At 30.3% G+C, this 21,622-nt stretch overlaps 2 protein-coding genes and 1 long non-coding RNA gene across 3 annotated transcripts; 1 reads left to right on the top strand and 2 right to left on the bottom strand.

The window, feature by feature from the left end:
* The first annotated feature begins 5,654 nt into the window (after positions 1-5,654).
* LOC104777486 (annexin D1) lies at positions 5,655-7,793 on the top strand. Its single transcript, XM_010501750.2, has 3 exons — positions 5,655-5,973; positions 6,592-6,737; positions 6,819-7,793. Exons 1-3 carry the CDS (start codon positions 5,898-5,900, stop codon positions 7,548-7,550), a joined length of 954 nt encoding a protein of 317 aa, XP_010500052.1. The 5' UTR covers positions 5,655-5,897; the 3' UTR covers positions 7,551-7,793.
* Positions 7,755-10,798, bottom strand: LOC104777485 (pumilio homolog 9-like). The gene is made up of 5 exons (XM_010501749.3): positions 9,466-10,798; positions 8,827-8,989; positions 8,495-8,658; positions 8,148-8,397; positions 7,755-8,070 (listed from the first exon to the last, which is right to left on the bottom strand). Exons 1-5 carry the CDS (start codon positions 10,569-10,571, stop codon positions 7,966-7,968), a joined length of 1,788 nt encoding a protein of 595 aa, XP_010500051.3. The 5' UTR covers positions 10,572-10,798; the 3' UTR covers positions 7,755-7,965.
* Positions 10,799-11,994: 1,196 nt separating this feature from the next.
* On the bottom strand, positions 11,995-13,491 carry LOC147947032 (uncharacterized). Its single transcript, XR_015593845.1, has 3 exons — positions 13,267-13,491; positions 12,590-12,969; positions 11,995-12,279 (listed from the first exon to the last, which is right to left on the bottom strand). It is a non-coding gene; the product is annotated as an uncharacterized LOC147947032 (long non-coding RNA).
* Positions 13,492-21,622: the final 8,131 nt, after the last annotated feature.

Below are 21,622 nucleotides of genomic sequence, written 5' to 3' on the forward strand. Positions count from 1 at the left end.
CTTTAAAAACTCAAAAATTTTAGTTTTTTGAATTTAAAATATGCTACTATATGTTAGATTTACAAGGTTTAGGTGTAAATTACATTAAACGGTAAAGAAAAACAAGGTTCAAGAGGAGCTGTGAACATGGCTGCAATATTAGGGTTGCAGAAGATACCAATGTTGAAGAAGAGTGCAAAAATACAATTTTATCCTCTATTAAAAACAGTTTTATGGACGTACACATTAAACAAAATAACATAATGGACGTACACCAAGCTATTACGTACATTAAACAAAATATTATGTACACCAAACTATTATGTGTATAATTCCAGCGTGTTTGGATGTGTTAGAAGATTTAATGAGTTTGGGTGTGTATAATTCCAGCGATAAGAAGAAGTGGAGGAAAATTTCGGTGAGTTTTGGTGTGTAGAACTCCGGTGAGAAGAAGGGGAGGAAATTTCTGAAGTGTATGGGTGTGTAGAACTCTGGCGAGAAGAAGAAAAAGAGAAAATTTCTGGTGAACAACAACGACAATATTAGCTAGGGTTGTAGAAGAAGATATGTTGAAGATGACTACAAAATTACAATAATATCCTTCATTAAAACGAATTTGTGGACGTACACTATGCAAAAGAACGTTATGTACGTACACCAAACTGCAACATACACTAAATAAAAGAACGTTATGTACGTACACCAAACTGCAACATACATAGCTTATATTTTTTACACCTCTATAACTATGTTCAACGATGGGTTTGACACCTCTATAACTATATTCAACGGTGAGTTTATTTGTAATTGTGAGAATACAGTGAGAGAATGTGTTATTGCTTCAGTTATACATATCTTTATGTGTGATTGTTTCACTTCTCTCCCTAATTAGTCTCAAACAATATTGAATGACATAGTTCGTTTTATGATGATTGCCATCGCATTTCTCACATAAGTACATGTTTTGAATGTTACATTAAAATAACTGGTGTACGTACATGTTTTGAATGTTTTGTTTGTAAACAACTTGTGTGTTCATATGTACGTACACGTTCATATGTACATACACATATATATGTACGTACATTAAAATAACTTGTGATCACTAGTGAGGTATTGTAGGACATGATTTCAAATGTCAATGTAGTTGTCGACATTGTTGATTTTTTTTATGTTTCATTAGTTAGCTTCAAACCTGCAATTGGGGTACGATTGCCGGTGAAAATGCAAGCATTTCTCTCATGGCAAATTGTATAAACCGCTGCTTGAGCCGCAATAAGCTTCAAGGGGGTTATTTTTGGTTCATTAGAAGGGGATCTCAGATAAAGAAGGAACTGATCCTAAGTGTTGAAATCTATGTGAAAATGTAATTGCAATTTGTAATCATAAGTGTAAGAATGGAAGAGAAAAAATGTATGTGAGATAGAAAAGTTTGAAATAAAATTTGAATTTAGAATGTAATATTGCACTAAGTAGTATATGTTTAGTGTAAAATGTGGCGTATATCGTATATATGTATTTAGTATAGTGATTTAGGGTACATGTACAAAATTGTGTACTATTATATACACTTCCTCTTTATATATGTTTTTTTTTGTAGAAACACTCCATCCTTGTATTTTCATATATATACACAATCTTGTACAAAAATTATTATCATGTACGTACTAATTATTACCATATACGTACACATAATTATACAAATCAATTTAATATTTATGTATACAAAAGTATATAATTTATTACCATGTACGTACACATAACATATATGCACATGTTAATATTAATCTCGAATCATTTTTAACGGTACAATTCAAATTAAAAAAAAAGTTATGAAAATGGGTCTTAAAAGATAGAAAAAAATGAATTGTAATTAAAAGTACAAATATAAAAAATAGTTATAACGCTAGAAAGAGAAAAAATGTGAAAATAAAAGAGGTTGAAGAAATAATAATAAATTTATATTATCTAATATTTCATATTTTTTATTTATATTTTCTTTGTAGCTGACGAAAAAAACTAACTACCTATATATAATTACTGTATCATCTAGTTTAGTTACATGGATATTTTGGTCTAAAAAATACTTTGTGGCTATTCTATGAAAGTTGTGTTTGACTTTGCGAGAAGATGAATAAAAAACATGAACAATTGTTATTCTATGTAATTTACCCTTATTATTATAAACTTATAAATTTAGTAGTTTAACATTTTCTTTACAGTTTTCATAACTAGGAGACTGCTACTTTGATTTTACGGGTTAGTTTGAATCGGTTAGTTCGATTATTAGTTAACCGAAACAAAATTAGAAAGATGCCAAAAATACCGAAAATAAATTTAGTTCGAATTGATTGGATTTTTCGTTAATTAGTTCTTACTGTCAAAGCAACAATTAACCAAATATCTTTTAGTTCTGATTAAATCAGTCATTTGGTTAAATTTGGGATTCCAAATTATATTCAGATACAATATTTGTGAAAACCGATTTATCTTTAATGAAAAACTATCTATTTTTATATAATATAGTTCTTTCAACAACAATTACCCACAAATTATTGGATTGGTTCATGGTCATAGAATAGTTTGTGTGATTCTCTATGGGACAGACGGTTTGGCAATTTATCCTAACTCTAGTTTTCTATATAATCTCAATCTTAAAAAAAAAAAGTTTTCATATAATTTGGTTGCCATAGGTTTCCATGGTCATACAATAGTTTGTGTGATTCTCTATGGGACAGACGGACAGTCCAAATATTTAAGAAATTTGTTTCGTTATTTTATTGCTGATTTTGAATGGTTAGTCCATACACTCGATACTAAACATTGCATATTAATAATTTGGTATGTTGAACTTCATACTCAAGTATGGAACATCATTAAGCAAACAAAAGAATGCGGAAGATAATTATATTTTTGTATGAAATTATTGTTCACTCTAACTATCATGTATTTTATTGGTCTAGATTTTGTCCAGAGTTAATATGGAATATATCAAACAAGTGTGTGAATGGTCGAAAATAGCGGATCGGTCCAATTTAGTCCGGTCTAGAACGTACTAACCAACCATTCACGTTGTTGTTGATACTCAGTATCAATGGCGGACCCATTACCTGAGTCAATTTTGATTTTTTAAGCTAATTAAATATATTAAATATAAGATAAGAGACTATTGGATTTGGTGTAGTGTGGAAGGATCAAACTTGAGTTTGGGGTTTCAAAATATTAAGAAAATACCTAGGCTTAGGCAAAAAAACTGAAACCAAAAATCCGAACCGGGGCCGACCCGATGGACCCGAATTTGAACCCTGAACCGGTAAAATATCCTATTGGGTCCTAATCTCCTAAACCCGAAAACTTAAAACAGAAACCGGGACCAAACCGAGAACTGAATGGGTACCTGACATACCCGAAATAAAATAGTATACATATAATATTAGTTATAATTTGTTTCTTTATAACATAGTTATTAAAAACTATAGCTTAAAATTCAAAAATATTAATTTTTTCTACATCCAAAGTAACCAAAATTATATTGAATGTTTAGCTATATATTCAAAAATTTAACCAAAACTTTAAATATAAATTTTTTAAAAGTTTTTTCTCTTAATATTAAGCATGAAAATTTTGGGATAATCAGATAAAAGTCAGATATTTTGGGTAAACGAATAAAATTTTGGTAATTGTGTACAAAACACCTGAACCGCAATGATACCCGATTTTTTCGGGATATTTATAGGTTCTGAAATTTTAAACCCGAACCAACCTGAACCAAGTAAAACCTGAACCGAACCCAAACCAATATTTTCTATTTACCCTATTGGATCATAAACTTCTCTTAATGAAAGATCTGAACTCGATCAATTTATACCTAAACCTGACTCGAATAGGCGAATGCCCAAGACTAGAAATACCAATTTCGTTGCTAGAACTTCAGCATTTTATATGCAAAAAAAAACTTTATGTAAACATTTTAACCCGATCAATTGACCCTCCTAACTTCTGTCTGGCTATCTGGCTAATATAAATTTTTAAAAAAATATTTATGTAAATTGGAAAAAAAAAAATTATGTAGACAAAAGTAGGTCGATATAGTTGTTTCTCTCTAAAATATTGTATATAACTTTATAACATGTGTCCAAACACTTCTTAAACAAATATATACTTGGTATACACATTGTATATTTTTTCCACCAAAAAAAGAATGGCTGAACTTTTCAGAATCTGATATTTTATTCGCTAAAATGTGTTGTATATTATTATATTAAAATTCTAATATGTGTAATTCTGTCTATATGAGAGATTTTCTTATGCACAGAAACAAATAATTTTCGTTTTCTTTCTAATAAGTTCTAGTGGACACCACGTTTACATTTGATATAAGTAAGATTTGTTTTTTCTTTTGTTTTATCAGCGCCGGTTAAATAATTTTACAATTTGTCAGGTACTAAATCATTTAAAATCTCCTCATGTATAAACAATTTATAAGAAAAATCCGAAGGACTCACACTACAAACAAAACACCCTGTCACGTACTCACGTCTACTTAAAACTGATTGGATCTTACATGTAATTAACTTCTTAATATTACTCTATAATTACTTTGCACAAAAAAAAAATATCTGTAATTAATACAGAAGGTAAAAATAATTGAAAACACGGAAACCTCTTAACGTAATATCAAGATAATTTTTGATAAATACCGTTTTTGGTGTATCTTTTTTAAAAATATATTTTTCCTATTAATTTTCAAAAATACCACTTTTAAAATATGAAAAATTATGAAATTTTATATGGTTCACAAGGTATTTTTAGATAATAACTACTATCTCTAGACTCGATCGAAATATTTATGAAGTTTTAAAACATTTTAAAAAGTTTTTACAAGGTTTTTAAAAAGTTTACAAGACTTTTAAAAGATTGTTAAACAGTTTTTAAAAGGTATTTATAAAATATATAAATAAAAATTACACACATATAAAGGTAATTTGTGTATATATTTATAAGTTTACATACAAAAATTAGAAAATTTATAAATTTTTAGTGGATTTTTTTGGTAAAGTTTGAAAGAGGTATTTTTGAAACATGGTATTAGAAAATGGTATTTTTGAAATTCCAACTGGTAATAATTATTGACAAAAACCTAGAGATTGTTGGGTTGATTGATTCTTAGGACGAGACCAGTTAAAGGGATATACAGTTTCGTTCCAGAACTATTTATTTATTCGAAAAAATTAACAAACTTTGTGATCTAATATTATTTATTATTTCTAATTTTTTATTAAATTTAAATTAAATTTACTTAATAAGACATATTGCAACATCTACAACATAAATGTTATTTGTCAGTTGTTTTTATAAATTGATTATAACAACTCAATTATATGATAATACGTGTTTATCATATATATCAGAGTCAGTGGGAACGGATAACTCAGATCACATATTATAAGTCACACACATACAAAATGGTTTTAAAAACATAAAAAAATCATAGAGAGTGAGGACAACAAACGCTGATCTAGTACTTTGTAATGTCTTAATATTATACAAAATGGATTAGAAAACTTAAAAAGAAAACGCGTATAAAATCTTGTGACAACCAATCAAACCGTTAAAGTGGAGATTACGATTGTTTTCGGTGAAATCATGACCTGCGAATAAAGTTAAGCAGATGCGAATTGAAAAAAAAAAACAAAACAAAAAGATAATAATTCATAAAGTGTACTATGGAACACGTGGCAGATCAAATAAATAATTGCTCAAGGATATTTTGGTATATGCGGACAGGCCACGTCGTGTCCTAAAAACCTCTTAGCCTTCCTTTCTCCTTTATAAGTCAATCTTGCGTCGGTTTCGACTCTCAACATATACCACTGAGTGGAGAAGAAACAAAGAACTTGCAAAGAAGGAAAAAAAAAATGGCGACTCTTAAGGTTTCTGACTCTGTTCCTGCTCCATCTGAAGATGCTGAGCAATTGAGAACTGCTTTTGAAGGTATAGTTTTATGCTTCTTCTTGTTCTCTGTTTTTGTTGATCTTGTTTATCTTCTTGTGTACCTTATCATCAGTATCTGTTGTTTTTTGGTTTGGTCGATGATTGTATGATCATTCGTTTAGATGGTTTTTGATTTGGATCGAACTTGGTTTTGGTCCGATCTTATTATGGATGTTGTGTCGGTAGTGTTTTATTATATGATCATCTGTTTTGATGATGGTATTGATGTTGTAGATCGAGCTTGTTCTTTCATGGATCGGATCAGTCCCCAGTGATCTCGTTTCTTTGTTGGATCGAGACCATTCTTTTGTTCTTGTAATGGTTTGATCCTTTTTTTTTTTGTTCTGATCAGTATTGTATGATCATGTTGACACTGACAATGATAACAATTTTACACGACATCTTGATTGGTTGTTTTGATTCTCAAACTCACAGATCTGTCTTCTTATACTAGATCTGAAATGTTGTTATGATGTGTTGTGCTGATTTGTTTAACGTCCAAGATCTTGATTGAGATTATACTTTGATACCTTTTGTTGTTATGGATCTGTGGCTTTCTTGGATCTGCCATTTGACTTTGATGCTTATATAAAGTGAATCTTATTCGTGTTTTTTCAGGATGGGGTACCAACGAGGATTTGATCATATCAATCTTGGGTCACAGAAGTGCTGAACAGAGGAAACAGATCAGGCAATCATACCATGAAACCTACGGCGAAGACCTTCTCAAGACTCTTGACAAGGAACTCTCAAACGACTTCGAGGTACGATTTCAGATTTTGAAGTATTGACTTTTTAAAATCTGTTAAGTCATTGTATCCTAATTGGTTTTGGCCATGGAACAGAGGGCTATCTTGTTGTGGACTCTTGAACCCGCTGAGCGTGATGCCTTATTGACTAACGAAGCAACCAAAAGATGGACTTCAAGCAACCAAGTGCTTATGGAAGTAGCTTGCACAAGGACCTCAACGCAGCTGCTTCACGCTAGGCAAGCTTACCATGCTCGTTACAAGAAGTCCCTTGAAGAGGACGTTGCTCACCACACTACCGGTGACTTCAGGAAGCTTTTGGTTCCTCTTGTTACCTCATACAGGTACGAAGGGGATGAAGTGAACATGACATTGGCAAAGCAAGAGGCTAAGCTGATCCATGAGAAAATCAAGGACAAGCACTACACCGATGAGGATGTCATTAGAATCTTGTCCACAAGGAGCAAAGCACAGATCAATGCTACTTTCAATCGCTACCAAGATGATCATGGCGAGGAAATTCTCAAGAGCCTTGAGGAAGGAGATGATGATGACAAGTTCCTTTCACTGTTGAGGTCAACCATCCAGTGCTTGACAAGACCAGAGCTTTACTTTGTGGATGTGCTTCGCTCAGCAATCAACAAAACTGGAACGGACGAAGGAGCTCTCACTAGAATTGTGACCACAAGAGCTGAGATTGACTTGAAGGTCATAGGAGAGGAGTACCAGCGCAGGAACAGCATTCCGTTGGAGAAAGCCATCACCAAAGACACTCGTGGTGATTACGAGAAGATGCTTGTCGCACTTCTTGGTGAAGATGATGCTTAATCAATAAATCATCCACAGAGAAACAAAAGCTGCTGCTCTAGCTTCTGTTTTCTATTCTCTCCCTCTCTCTCTCTCTCTCTATTTCTCTTTGATGAGTTTCAAATCTTTTGATTCTGTTCTTCCAAAACCTTGGTTGTTGTTTCTGTTGTGTTTTTGAGTTCCCAAATAATGCAAAAGAGAGACAGAGAGAACCAGTGTGGTCTCTTTAAGTTATATATATATAAGTAAAGATTAAAGATTAAATGGCCTAAAACACAGACTAACAAGTAGTTCTGGTTTGACAAAAGTTGTTGTCACTACAAAAAGGGAGACCAACAACAAAGACATTAAGGGCAGGGCAGTGTTTTCTCTATAACCCTATATGATCTTGAAACTCAAAATAAGGACAACAACAGCTTTTAGTTACTAATTAAGGTCACTTCTTCAAGATAGTCTTGGAGAAAATCTTCTTGCAGTAAGGGCTCGACCGTAGTTTCCCGAACCTGTAAACCTTCTCCAACAGTTTAGCACGAACAGCTCCCTGCGTTAACCCCAAAAGCCATGTCATCAAGTTCGGTTTTTGAAAAGCTTATAAAAGATTCATCTATTTGGACTTACTTTGGTTACAGCGAGTGCGGTTTGGATCACATAGTTCGCATAAGGATCCTGCAGAAGATATTCAAAGTCCGGACTAGAGAGGAGCTCGCGGACAATCTCAGATCGACTCTCTGGATACTCCCTTAGACACTTCTCAATCACATGGCTACTAAACTTCTGAGTCGCTAGCTCGGCGTAGTGATTTCTAAACTGAACTAGCAACTTCACTGCAGACACTTTTTGCTCGATTAAGTACTGCACCACATAGTTCCTGCCAAAATTCATTAACCATAAGGAAAGCTTTTCAAACGATACCAAATCATCATAAGAAAAAAATCTTTTGAGTCTACAGTGGAGATAATGTTTACCCAAAAGGATCCTGTGAAAGGCGAAGTGCGTTTCTTGATATCTCAGCAACGAGTCTCTCATGTTGCGGTCCAACAGAGTTTGCAACGCAGCATTGAATAACACAGCATCCGTGGCGATGAAGTGCAATCTCAGCACAGTGCTTTGTAGCAGCTTCTAACACAAACTGACACCAAAATCAAATCATTCATCAGAGCTTAAGTAAGAAACACATGATGAAGATTACTATCTGACAACAATTCAGCACATGACTTTTGTAGCTGTTTCCAACACCCAATTTCACAACGTTCATCAAAGCTTAAGTACGAAACAAAAGATGTGACATAAATTAAACCTTGTTGTCATTAGGGCCAAGGGACTGAAGGCAGCTTTGAATCACATGGTTGCCATTCAAATCTTTAACAAGAGCGAGAATGCCTGGTTTGATACCTGACTTGACCAATGCCATCTGATGTTTTGTTCTCACTGTTTCAATCATCTTCTGTACAACTCTTGTCCTGTTTTTAATACATAAACCCATTAGCCACAAATGAGAATTTCAAAAACGTATAGCAAATTTCTAAGCTGTGGCCAAAAAGTTTTCATCTTTTGAAATCAGAAGTATGTAAGCGGATTTATAGGGTTTTGTCAATGGTCTCAGCTTTATTTTTATTTTCTTCCTATAAAGCTTGCAGTTTTTGGTTTGTCCAAAAACAGCAAAAAGTAAAAACCAAAATTCATACTTCTCCACCAAATAGTGCCTTCTTTTAATGATAGCGATGGCTAAACCTTATACCAAAGTATGAAGAGATATCAAATATTTCCATAAACAGAAAAGTCTTCATCTATCTCAAAAAAAAAAAAACAAGAAAGATTTCATCTTAATCCTCAAAAGATGAAATGTCTCCATCTCCATTGAACTCGTTGACTAAAAATTAATGAATCAAGGGTTTTTTAAATTTTTACTAAAGTTGATAGAAAGAGAAGAGCTTACCCATAAGTGTTGAGGCAGATTTTGATAAGTTCCCTTGGTTTTGATGTCAGCACACTCACAATCAACGTTCTCTGTTCCTCATCACAGGCATCTATAAGCTTCTGGACAATGTAGTTCCCAAAAGGATCCATGGAGAGTTCAACGATATGGTCAATAATCTCAAGGAATATAACATTAGTCTCAAGAAACGTTCCTTCATCAACTAATTTCTGCAGAACTCGACAACCAGTCTGATCTTTGGCCATTAAGATCACAGATCCGTATATATCAACCATGGAGACGAGACTCAGAGGTAAAGGCAAATCAATACTGCTCTTTGGACTCATCCTATCATAAGAGCCTTGACCGATCAGAGTATCCTCTGGATACGAACCTCCAAGCTCTCCAGAAGCTTTCATGGCGGCTAAACTCAGAGCCAAACCACAATCCTCTGGATACCTCCTCATCAGAGAACTATCTTCTGGATAATAAGCTCCAGAACCTTCCATGGCGGCTAGGGTTTGAGAAACCCTAAATCCCTCAAACATCAACGAACCCTTGAAAGCACCGTTGTTGGCTCTGAGACAAGGAGAACGCTTTATGGGTTGATGGATATGGTCGAAGAGGAAATCTCTGTGAGTCTTAGAAGCCATCGTCTCTTCATACTCATTTGAATTAAAGGAACCTTGAAAGCCAAGCAATCTAAGCTCTTCCGGAGAAGAAGCTCCATGAAAGTTGTTGTTTTGCAGACGAACAGAGGAAAAGTTTCGAAACCCATCATGATGAATCTGAGAAGCAGCTCCTCCAGTCAGATCCTGAACAGAAGACCCATGAAGAGTCCTAGCTCTAGACCCAAAATCACCCGGGTCGACCCGGAAAGGTTCTTCTTCAGGTTTGGTCCAAATGCTCATGTCACAAGAGATACCCATTTTGTTAAGCTTTCTACACAAATCCAGAGCCTCACCAGTTTTGTTGTTGTAACACTGATTCTTCAGAAACGGGTTTGAGTCTAGACTCTTTGTAAGAAACCCATCAGAACCAAAATCGGGAGGAGGAAGAGGAAGAGCTCGTCCCAAGTTAAAATCTCCTTGAAACCCACCAAAACCCATGAATCTTTCTCCAAACATCAGATCAAAAACAGAGTAAAAGTGTGTAGAAACGAAGAAGAAGAAGAAGAAGAGGAGAGAGAAAAAAGAGAGTAAAGCCAAGGAAACAATACGGAGAGAGAGGTTTTGGTTGGTGATATATAACAGGAAATGGTTTTGTGGGGGAGAGAGAATGTTGTGTTGGTGAGTGTACGTACGGAGGGAGAGGCAGAGGCCTTCACGTCCAAGGCTGAGTTTGTCTCCTTTTGTCGTTTTTTTCGCCATTAATATGCAACAGAGCCTCAAAAACACTACTTTTTGCAGCCTGCCTAGGATTTCTTATGAATTTACAATTTTGTCCCTTTTCTTTTATTTTGATTGTAAATTCCACATCAAAACGAACGAATTTACAATCAAAAAGGGAACCAACAACAAAAAAAACAAATGGGTAAGCTCTTCTAAACGATGTTACCAAACGATTACTAAACGATGACTTGTTGTTGGTTACTAATCAAAGTCACTTCTTTGATCTTTAAATACATTACTAATCAAAGTCACTTCTTTGATTGTAACATTAACTCAGTTGCTATCCTTATTCAAAATTTACTTAATTAATCATCCCGCTGAATGTGTTGTTAGAATTACTTTTACTTTTTAGTACTTGCAGTTCATCGTTTTGATGAGTCATAATACTTCTAATGTTTCTCTCACATTGAAATTGGTTTGATCTTACATCAAATTGATCATCAACATCGAAAAGAGCTAAGTCGGAAACATTGAAACTTTTGTTTACTTATCTATTTTCGATGAGTTTCAAAATTTATATTGCCAAACCAAAACTCTTTATGAGAATTTGTTATAAATAACTTTTTTGAGATACTTCTTTTCAAAAATACTTTTTTTTGAACATTTTTATTTTTAATCTCTTTTACATAATTATAATATATTAAATTAATTCTTTGATTTATTAGGTGATATTTTTGGAAAGTTACATAGAATCTATATTAACATTTTTGAAATACATTTTGGTTTATGTCCTTGAAGTTTATATTATTGAATTTGTTTATTTGCAACATTAACCCTATAGATTTTCCTAAAATAATATTTCTACTTAATAAACCTCTACAAATTTTCCTAAAATAAACAGTTCTACTTAACTCAATTAATGGAACTATATTAGAAGTTAAAATTTATTTACGCTTATTTTCATACACATCATGACACCATCATTTAAGAGATCGATAATAAATGCGGCAAATAAATCGGTGGACTTTGAGAAACAAAAGATTACATTCTCAATTATACTTATGACGAAGATAACGTTCATAAACACGATAACCCAAATTAAGAAAATCAAATTTTAGCAATTATATAACTTTGTAAGTAAGAAATACATTTATTTCTGTATATATCTCCTTTAGAAACTGAATATTGTTCTGCAATATTCAGACAACTCAAATAGGCATGCAGAAAAATCTTGTGTTTATTGCTAAGGATCGTTTGACTCCTTGCTCAACAAACATTTATTCAAGTATAAATATCAACTTCAAAAGAGAAACACAACACCCACAACCAAAACTTACATCCTCATAGCTAAACACATTGAGAGAAATGGCTACAACATTTGTTTTTGTGAGAGATGTCCGCCCTTACAAGACGACATGGAGAGTGCAAGTGAAAGTCATTCACTTGTGGCGTCAATACACAAGCAACACTTCAGAAACCCTGGAGCTGATCTTGGCTGACGAAACTGTAAATTTTCATAATTTTAATTTCTTACTCACATGAATCTTACTATTATCTACTTTAATCATTTCAGGGAATGAAAATCCACGCATCACTCAAAAAAGATTTGGTTAATAGGTATGTTAACCATCTACCTATTGGTGAATGGAGGTTCATAGAGACATTTTCTCTAACACATGCAAGTCAGTGATCCTAAATCTAACTCCAACTTTTTAAGCTTGGTTAAGTTTGAGCAGATTAACAGAGATGATGTAAAGACCAACATGTTGATTGGTAAGTAATATATACAACACATACTGCGTCAATATACATACCTTTTTAGCAATGACTATTTCGTTATGTCCTAAACAATCCCTGAAATAAACTTATAGATGTGGTTGGACAAGTTGTGAACATTGGTGAAATGGAGCTGCTTGAAGTTAACAACAAGTCAACTTCCGAGTTGAGAGATGAGAGGTGATATCAGGATTTTTATCTGTTCATGAATCATATATTGATGTTTCTTATTAACCCGTGAAGATGAAAACAACACAAAGTAAACTGCAAGAGAAAATGTTGAACTGCGTCAGTTGTGTGGAAGATAAAACCAGCCAAAAAAAGGAACAGTAATGTTAGTCTCTTATCTTTTGTCGACAATAATCAACCGTAGTTCACCCTTGGCTTCATAGTTTCCGTACATGACCAGCAACATCGTCTCCGTTATGAATCAAAAAAACAAAAAAAAAGTCGTCAATTAAGGATATGAGTCATATATGGAAAGAAGTAATCAGACCAATACTACGAATCACTATATCAGATTTGTTTTGTAGAAATTGGGAATTTCGATTTTAATAAAATCAGCCCAAACTCATACATGAATTCATCCATATTCATAAGAAATTAGACGGAAGCGGAAGTTCCAAAAAAATTATCTTGCGAACCTAAATCCCACATGAAGTCATTGATGACGAAGGATCAAAGAAGAGAATTAACTAATTGAAATCTGACATACCTTCATATTTCATCGGGGTTAATATTGCTAGATCACAAATCGTGAATCGGTATGAGATATCCGGGTATAAACAACTGATGAACAAAAACCGATTGCCTCTTCAATTTTTTTGTTTTTTTTAATCCTCTTGCTATTTTCTTATATTGTTCATTAGAAATACTCTGAAACATATTAACGTTCGTAAACATTTTCCAAACAAACAATTTTTTTTTTTTTTTATCCAAACAAACAATCTGTAACATACGTTGTTATAATTTTTTAATATAAAACACCTACCACACTTGCCTTTTTAATTTCCTTATATATACACTAAATTTAGATCTTCTAAGTTTACATAACTAGACAACAACAAAAAAAAAATTGTAAGAAAATGAACACAAAGAGTAAAGTGATTTTAGGTAAAAAATATGTTTCACTTTATTTTATAAGTGTTAGTGTATCCCTTTGATTACAATAATTTAAATTTTGTGTTTTTATCTTCGTTCAGTTTTATTACACTCCGCCTTCTAATTTGTATAATTGGCTAGACTTTACACACAATACACTAATATTCACCGCGATGACTTATATATTAACTAAATTTATATTCAATATACAGATTAACCCGCATATACACCCATAAAAGGTACAGAATTCTGTTGACAAAAAAAGTTAAATGTACCTGTATTCTAGTTATTTTGAAAAATTATATCATAAAAATCTACAACATATAACATCAATTTAAATAAAATTTAATTATAAATAAAATAGAAGCCTACGGTGTACCGCAAGTTAAAATCTAATAAAGTGTATTTTTGAAAATTCTCAAACTTTGATTGTTAATAGAACCAGTGTGTGATCAAAGTTATATATAAAGAGCATATTAGCCTAAAACAAACACTAACACGTCACTGTTCTGGTTTGACAGAAGTTGTTGTTAAAAGGGAACCGACAACAAAAACAAAAAGGGCAATCTCCTATCCGATCTTTAAATACAAAATAACAACAATAATTTTTTGGTTACAATAATGCCTGCATGCTAATAAAATATTAAAGCTTTGCAATTTTGTTCCTTTTTTTTTTTTTGTTATTTTGGTCCTGTTTTTTGTTCTCTTATTTGTTCCAAATACAACGAAAATACAACAACTAAATAAATTTTATAAATTAATCAATAATAAACAGTGCTGCAAATATAACCGAAATACTGTAGACTCTAATCATCTTTTCAACATATATCAATTGTTGTTATTCTCTTTATTTATATTTATCACTCACAAAATAACATTTCACTGTAAAGTTGGATAATCTCTCTCAAAATATTGAAAGAAAAGATGAACTTGTATAGAAATGTTTAGGTAATAATGGGTGAAAAGAGCAATGAAATAAAGATAACGTTTAAATAAGATTATATTGAAAGTTGAAAATGTGATATGACTCTTAAATTTCTCTCTATTATACTGACTTAAAAAGGAAAAGAAAATGATGCTCATTTACGTCACTTTTCGACCGTTTGCCATAACTAAAATGCAACTATTTTGAAATTTTCTTTGCAAAAAATGTCAAAAAAATCCCCAATTTTTAAATTTGGGATTAAAAAAGTATGAACTTTCGAGATGTCATTTTAATCCCAAAGTTTAGTTTGACTTTTTGATAAAATAATAAAGTTTCGTTGACTTGGCCATTTCAAGCACGCCGTTAAGTTTTTGTTAACGAAGTTAATTTTCCGTTATCAATCTCTGTTTACTCGACTAAACACAAGCTATATAAGGTTTGATTACTAATGTTTGTCGAAAGCTTGTTGTGGTCCATTGGTTAATGTGGGAGTTTCGTATATACCTGCCCCGAGTTCGACTCATTCTAGACGAAGATTCTTTTGCTTTTTAAAATAAAAGTTAATAGGAATATTCGAAATCGAGACCTCGAAGCCGCAAACATCAAAGCGTAACCAACTACGCTAGATAGATTTATTAACGATCAATGAAACACATATTCTTATATTTTGTGTTATATGTGTGTTCTTAACTTCCTCCCTGTCCAACCATATCCTTCTTCTCGACATCCGCCGAGACATGGATAATTTTTTAACTTCTCGACGTTGTGTATTATATATTCTCGACATCCGCCGCATCAGAACCCTTCTTCGCCGCAAAGATTCGTCAATAACTATCCGCAACTTGCTCCAACAGAAAACGGAATCTAGTTATTGTCGAAATCTAATTTCCACTGGAGCTTTATCTAACAGAGGAGGCTACGTTCTCTCGAGGTCACAGTTATGAGGGATATGGTTTGGACATGAAAGGAGTTAAAAAACACATATAATTACACAATATAACAATCTTTGTTTCAATAGTTGTTAATAAATCAACCTAGCGTAGTTTGTTACGCATTGATGTTTGCGGCGTCGAGGTCTCGAGTTCGAATCCACCTAATAACTTTTATTTTAAAAAACAAAAAATCTTCAACAAAAATCTTCGTCTAGTCCGAGTCGAACCGAGGGCAGGTGTATACGAAACTCCCACATTAACCGATGGACCACAACATGCTTTCGATAAACTTTAGTAATCATACTTTATATATCTTGTGTTTAGTCGAGTAAACAGAGATTGTTAACGGAAAATTAACTCCGTTAACAGAAACTTAACGGCGTGCTTGAAATGGCTAAGTCAACGAAACTTTATTATTTTATCAAAAAGTCAAACTAAACTTTAGGATTAAAATGACATCTCGAAAGTTCATACTTTTTTCGTCCCAAATTTGAAAGTTGGGGATTTTTTTGACATTTTTCCCAATTTTCTTTAGCTTGTATTAGGCATCAAATGGCATAAACTTAAAATATTGTAATTCTGATGGATTATTTTCATGCAAAATCCTTTTAATCCTATGAAAAAAGAAATCATTTTCGTCATATAATATCAGGAGAAAACTTTTGTTAAATATGAATGAATCGTACCACACTTCTTTATAAAAATAACTAAACCAAGAGGTCCAAGACTAAACCTACCAACAATACCAATGTAGCTTAAGTGCTGAACCGAGATATATCGACTCAGTGATAGTCATGTTTGGGTTTTTAATTTGATTTTTTTATTGGTGCTTAAAATTTTTACCTAAAAATAAGTCTTTAGTAAGACCCACTCTTACGTCAACTAATAGTGAGATCTGTGCATATAGATATAGATTGAAGAATCAATTAATAATTTTTTTTTCTAAACTAAAACATCATGAATTAAAGAACTGAGGAAGTATAAGTTAAAGAGATTAGTCATGTTTGGGTTTTTAATTTGATCAATATATATATTTAAAGAAAAATTAGTTTTAAAAGAAAATTAGACATAATGTTGGGAGTTGAAAAGTTGAATCAACTTTTTTTTTTTTTCTCTGATGACTTTGAAAAGACATTTCATACATTTCATATACGTTTTCACTATTTCTCTAGCCATAAATGAAAAACAATTGTTGGATGTTTTGAGCTTGTTATAAATCATAAAATTAAGTGAACTTAATAGACTTCATTTCCAATAGTTATTTTTCATTTAATTTTTCTATGATCATCTAGTTAAATATATAATTACTTTTTTTTGGTACATGGAATTCATCTTCTTGATTAGTCTTAATATCTCGCGCATATGCGCACGTTGTTATATTAGTTATGTTAATTCATTTTAGGTTAGTAGAGATGATTCTATTATTATTTTTATTTTTTTTATTCTTAAGTGCTTGCTTAATTTACCTTATGCGAGATCGGGAGTTCATCATGTCAACCATGGTACGAGTAGCCCCTCTTCATCATCAGAGATGAAGAAACTACAAACACACAAAACAAAAAAAAAAGATCAAGTCTTTGATATATATAACCAAGCACTTAAAGTCTCTTCAACAAAACCACCAAAATTATGAAAAATTTCTGAGAAGATTTTTTTAATAAAGTTTTTTTCGAATGCTATTTCTGAGTGGTATTGAAAAAGATGTATTTTTGAAATTCTTCCTAAAAATACATATATAACAAATAAATTTTCTAAATGTCAATAATACACTTTATTTAGTCAAATTATACAATATCAAAATATACCAGCTATTTAAAAAATATTGTTAATGATACAAATAGAAACTTACTATGATATTCAAAATTTACCTAAAACATTTAATAATTAAGTTGCATAATTATTTTTTAAAGTATCAATTAAATATATTTCCTATAAAATTATATGAAATGCAATAAAAAATCCCAAAGATTAATTTAATTTTTAATCTCTTTTATATTCACCTTAATTTAAGCTATATTGCTAGGTTAAATTCTAATGATTTCCTCTTTGTAGTAAAAACTTTTTGGAAATAGAATATCAAAAAAAAAATTTATATAGAAAATCAGTAAATTACAAAATTTTGAATTACATAAACATTATAATGATCTTTATATAAGTATATTTTGGGTCACAAAAATTAAATATAATGATGAGTATACCAAAAAGTGTACTACAATTTTTTTTGGAGGCAAGAGAGAGTTAAAAAAATTGATTTAATAATTCTATTATAATAGTTTATTTTGTTAAAATATTGAATACTTTAAGAAAATAAAATAAATATACATGAATGAAGATGATTTCTTTAGCTTAATTTCCTCATTGGGCTTTGATCAAAATTAGTGTTGTTGAATCTGCATCGATAAATGTTCTTACAGCCACCAAAATTTTATTATATATGTAACTGAAAATTGAACATAATAAGAAGAAAAAGAAGGAAGGAAGAAATACATAAAAACAAAGAAATAAAGTTGAACAAAATATAAGATAAATCTTACAAAATATATAATCACTATTACCATGAGTTTTGAACCAATGCAAGAACATAAATAAAACAAAGAAAATATTTAGAATGTGAGATATGGTGGATGATGATGTGAGAATAGTTATTTATAGTATTTGAAGGGATGAAAGTTAAATTTCTAAAATTATTTAGAAAATAATTAAATAGAAGAGTTAATTATAATTTTTAGCATGTTTGAATGAAAATGAATGAAAAAAATAGTCAATTCATAATTTATGTAATTTCAGTTACAATTTAGTAGTAAAGTGTGGATTTAAAGTATAGATTAATGTGCATTATTATATTTTTATTGAATAAAAAATAAATATGATTCTTTTAGAAATAAAATGCTAAATGAACCAATAAGGAGAGAGTGGAACTTTATATATATATATATATATACACACAATGTAAGATATATATATCATACAAACATTAAAACTAAAATTTAGAATTACGTGTTTACAATGATATTTGAATTAATTTTTTTTTAACCTATACAACAACAATAACAAAAAAACACACAAAAAAAAATTGAGATATAGTGGAAAAGGATGAGAGAATGAAAGAATGAGAGAATAAGAGAATGAGTATTTATATGAAGAGAAGTGATTCAAAAATTATATTTAAAAAAATGAGAGTTACAATTCTAATTTATTATTTGTTTTAATACAATTGAGTGGAGAAATATAGTTAATGCATAATTTATATGATTTCAATTTTATATTAATATGTGAGTTAAATGTCAAGATTAAATGTTTTTTAATATGTGATTTAATATAAATAAATTTTTTAATTTGTTTTGATTTAAGGAAAAGGAATACTAAGGGGCTCAAAATTTTAACTTACACATGATTTGGTTGTTTTGTTGATATAAACTCAACAATCACACATAATTTTCAAATTGAAAATATTAATTTTAAAGTGACAAACTAAATTAGTTTTCTTATAAAATTTTATGAACTTCAATCCAAATATTTTTAAAAACCCCGAGGAGAACTTCTATCTTTTTGGTTTTGTCTTTTTGTTTTTCACCCATCAGTTTAATTTATAGTGCTAGATTTTATACTAATGGTTTCATCTTTGGAGGATTTAATTAAATGGTGTTAAATTATATTGTTTTTTCTATATTCTTTTTGGGATAATTTTTTCATTTTTCTTAAATCACAAAGACCAATTTTTTTTAATTGAAGTTCTTTTTGTTTTCAAAAACCTCAAATTTTAAATAAAATAAATATTATATTGATCTTTACATATTTATCTCTTGGATCACAAAACAAAATAGAGTTTATAAATAGAGTTTTTAGACTTTAAACAAAATGGACTTTATAAATTGAGAATTTTATTGATCTTTAAATATTATTATATTGATTCACACCAAAAAAAAATTATTATATTGATCTTTACAAATTATTAAAAATGATACATGAATATGTGAGATAATCAGAGTAAATAATAGAGAATTAGAGATGAATCTTTTCAACTTCATGACTTATTGTGTGGTGAATATTGTAGAAGAGTATGAAAAATAATAACTTATTAGATGTTAATCTAATATAGACAATAGAGATAAACCTTTTAAAACATAAAAGTAAACAATGTAAGCTATACATATCATACAAACTCAATGATATTTGAATTGAATTTTTTAACTCATACAACAACAATAACAAAAAAAAACAAAAAAGAAAAAGAGTTATAGTGGGAAAAGATGAGAGAATGAAAGAATGAGAGACTAAGAGAATAAGAGAATGAGTATTTATAGGAAGACAAGTGATAGAAAATTACATTTAGAACAATAGGAGTTACAATTCTCATTTATTATTTGTTTAAATACAATTGAATGGAGAAATAAAGTTAATGTATAATTTATATAATTTCAGTTTTATATGAAAATGTGAGTTAAATGTGAAGATTAAATGTGTTTTAATTTGTGATTTAATATAAATATTTTTTTTTTGTTAAAGTTGAGAAATAAAGTTAATGCATAATTTATATGATTTCAGTTTTGTATGAAATGTTAGTTAAATGTGAAGATTAAATGTGTTTTAATTTGTGATTTAATATAAATATTTTTTTGTGTTAAAGGTGAATTACTAAGTGGACCAATAAGGAGAAAGTGAAACCTTACTTTTATATATATGATGTTTCTAAGTTGCTCATTCCATTCATATCATATCAATAATGTAGAGAAAGAGGGAGAATCAGCTTTTAAGTTATGTTTTGCAAAGAGTTTCATTCTACCATTTTTCACACAAATTTTTTTAAAAAATTCATTTTATTCTTAATACACACTACATAATACTTTTTGAAATAGCAGAGATAATAAGGAGATTTAGTCTTAAAAACTGTATTAAAAATATAAAACAACACTTTTTGATGCAAAATTAAAATCACAAAACAAAATTTTTTATGAAAGAATTCTTTATAAAACTGAGAAAGTACTAGATTATAAAGAATAATGGCCTAAAGCACATACTAAGATATATAACAACAACAACAGCTTTTTCTGTTACTAATCAAAGTCACTTCTTGAAGATGTTTTAAGAGAATATATAAATGGAATATGCACTAGATAGCACAAAAACAAAAGATAATTAAAAAAATACCATAATTGTATAGCACAAAAACAAAAGATAATTAAGAAAATACCATAATTGTACAGTGGTTGTCAGAGAGTATTCTCTCTTTTCAAATACAATTACACTTATACCCATTTCATATATTATAATTAGATTCTCTTTGTTTAAATATCATGTTATTTTATTATAAAACAAAATTATATGTCGGTTTGGGTTCACAAATAAAATGGTTAGGTTTTAGATTTTACAATTAGAACGAAATTATATGTCGGTTTGGGTTCACAAATGAGATGATTATGATTTAGATTTTACAATTAGAACAAAATTATATGTCGGTTTGGATTCACAAATGAGATGGTTAGGGTTTAGATTTTACAATTAGAACGAAATTATATGTTGGTTTGGGTTCATAAATGAGATGGTTAGGGTTTCGATTTTACAATTGGAACAAAATTATATGTTGGTTTGGGTTTACAACTTAACGCTATTTAGTTCAATATAACATGTAAAATATAAATAGTACATGCTATTTTAAAAAATTTCACCAAATCTTCTACTCTTTCTATTTAACATTAAAAAACAAAAAGGGTATTTATGTCTTTTTACTCCAAAAAACGTGGGTTCTATGGTATTTTCCTATAAAAAAATGTTGTTGTGGTATTTTCTTTATTTTACTCAATATTTGTGGTATCTACTAATATTACCCATATATAAATATCCTCTTGCAATAACGACTCGACTTTAGTTTCCCAAACCTTTCGTTACTTTCGTTTGCCACAATTAAAATACAACTGTTTTTCTATATTTTTTTAGCTTGCATTAGGCATAAAATGGCAGACTTTAAAAAAAAATGGCATAGACTTAACATATGTTTTATTCCTAATGATTTTTTGGATATTTTCCTTGTGTAAACTCCTTTTAATCCTGTCAAAAAAAAAATCCATTTATTTACTGGTGTATCATCATAAGACTTTCATTAGATTTGAATGAAT

Source organism: Camelina sativa, chromosome 3 (assembly GCF_030686135.1).
Source record: "Camelina sativa cultivar CO46 ecotype springtype chromosome 3, ASM3068613v1".
In the NCBI taxonomy this organism is placed as follows: Eukaryota; Viridiplantae; Streptophyta; class Magnoliopsida; order Brassicales; family Brassicaceae; genus Camelina; species Camelina sativa.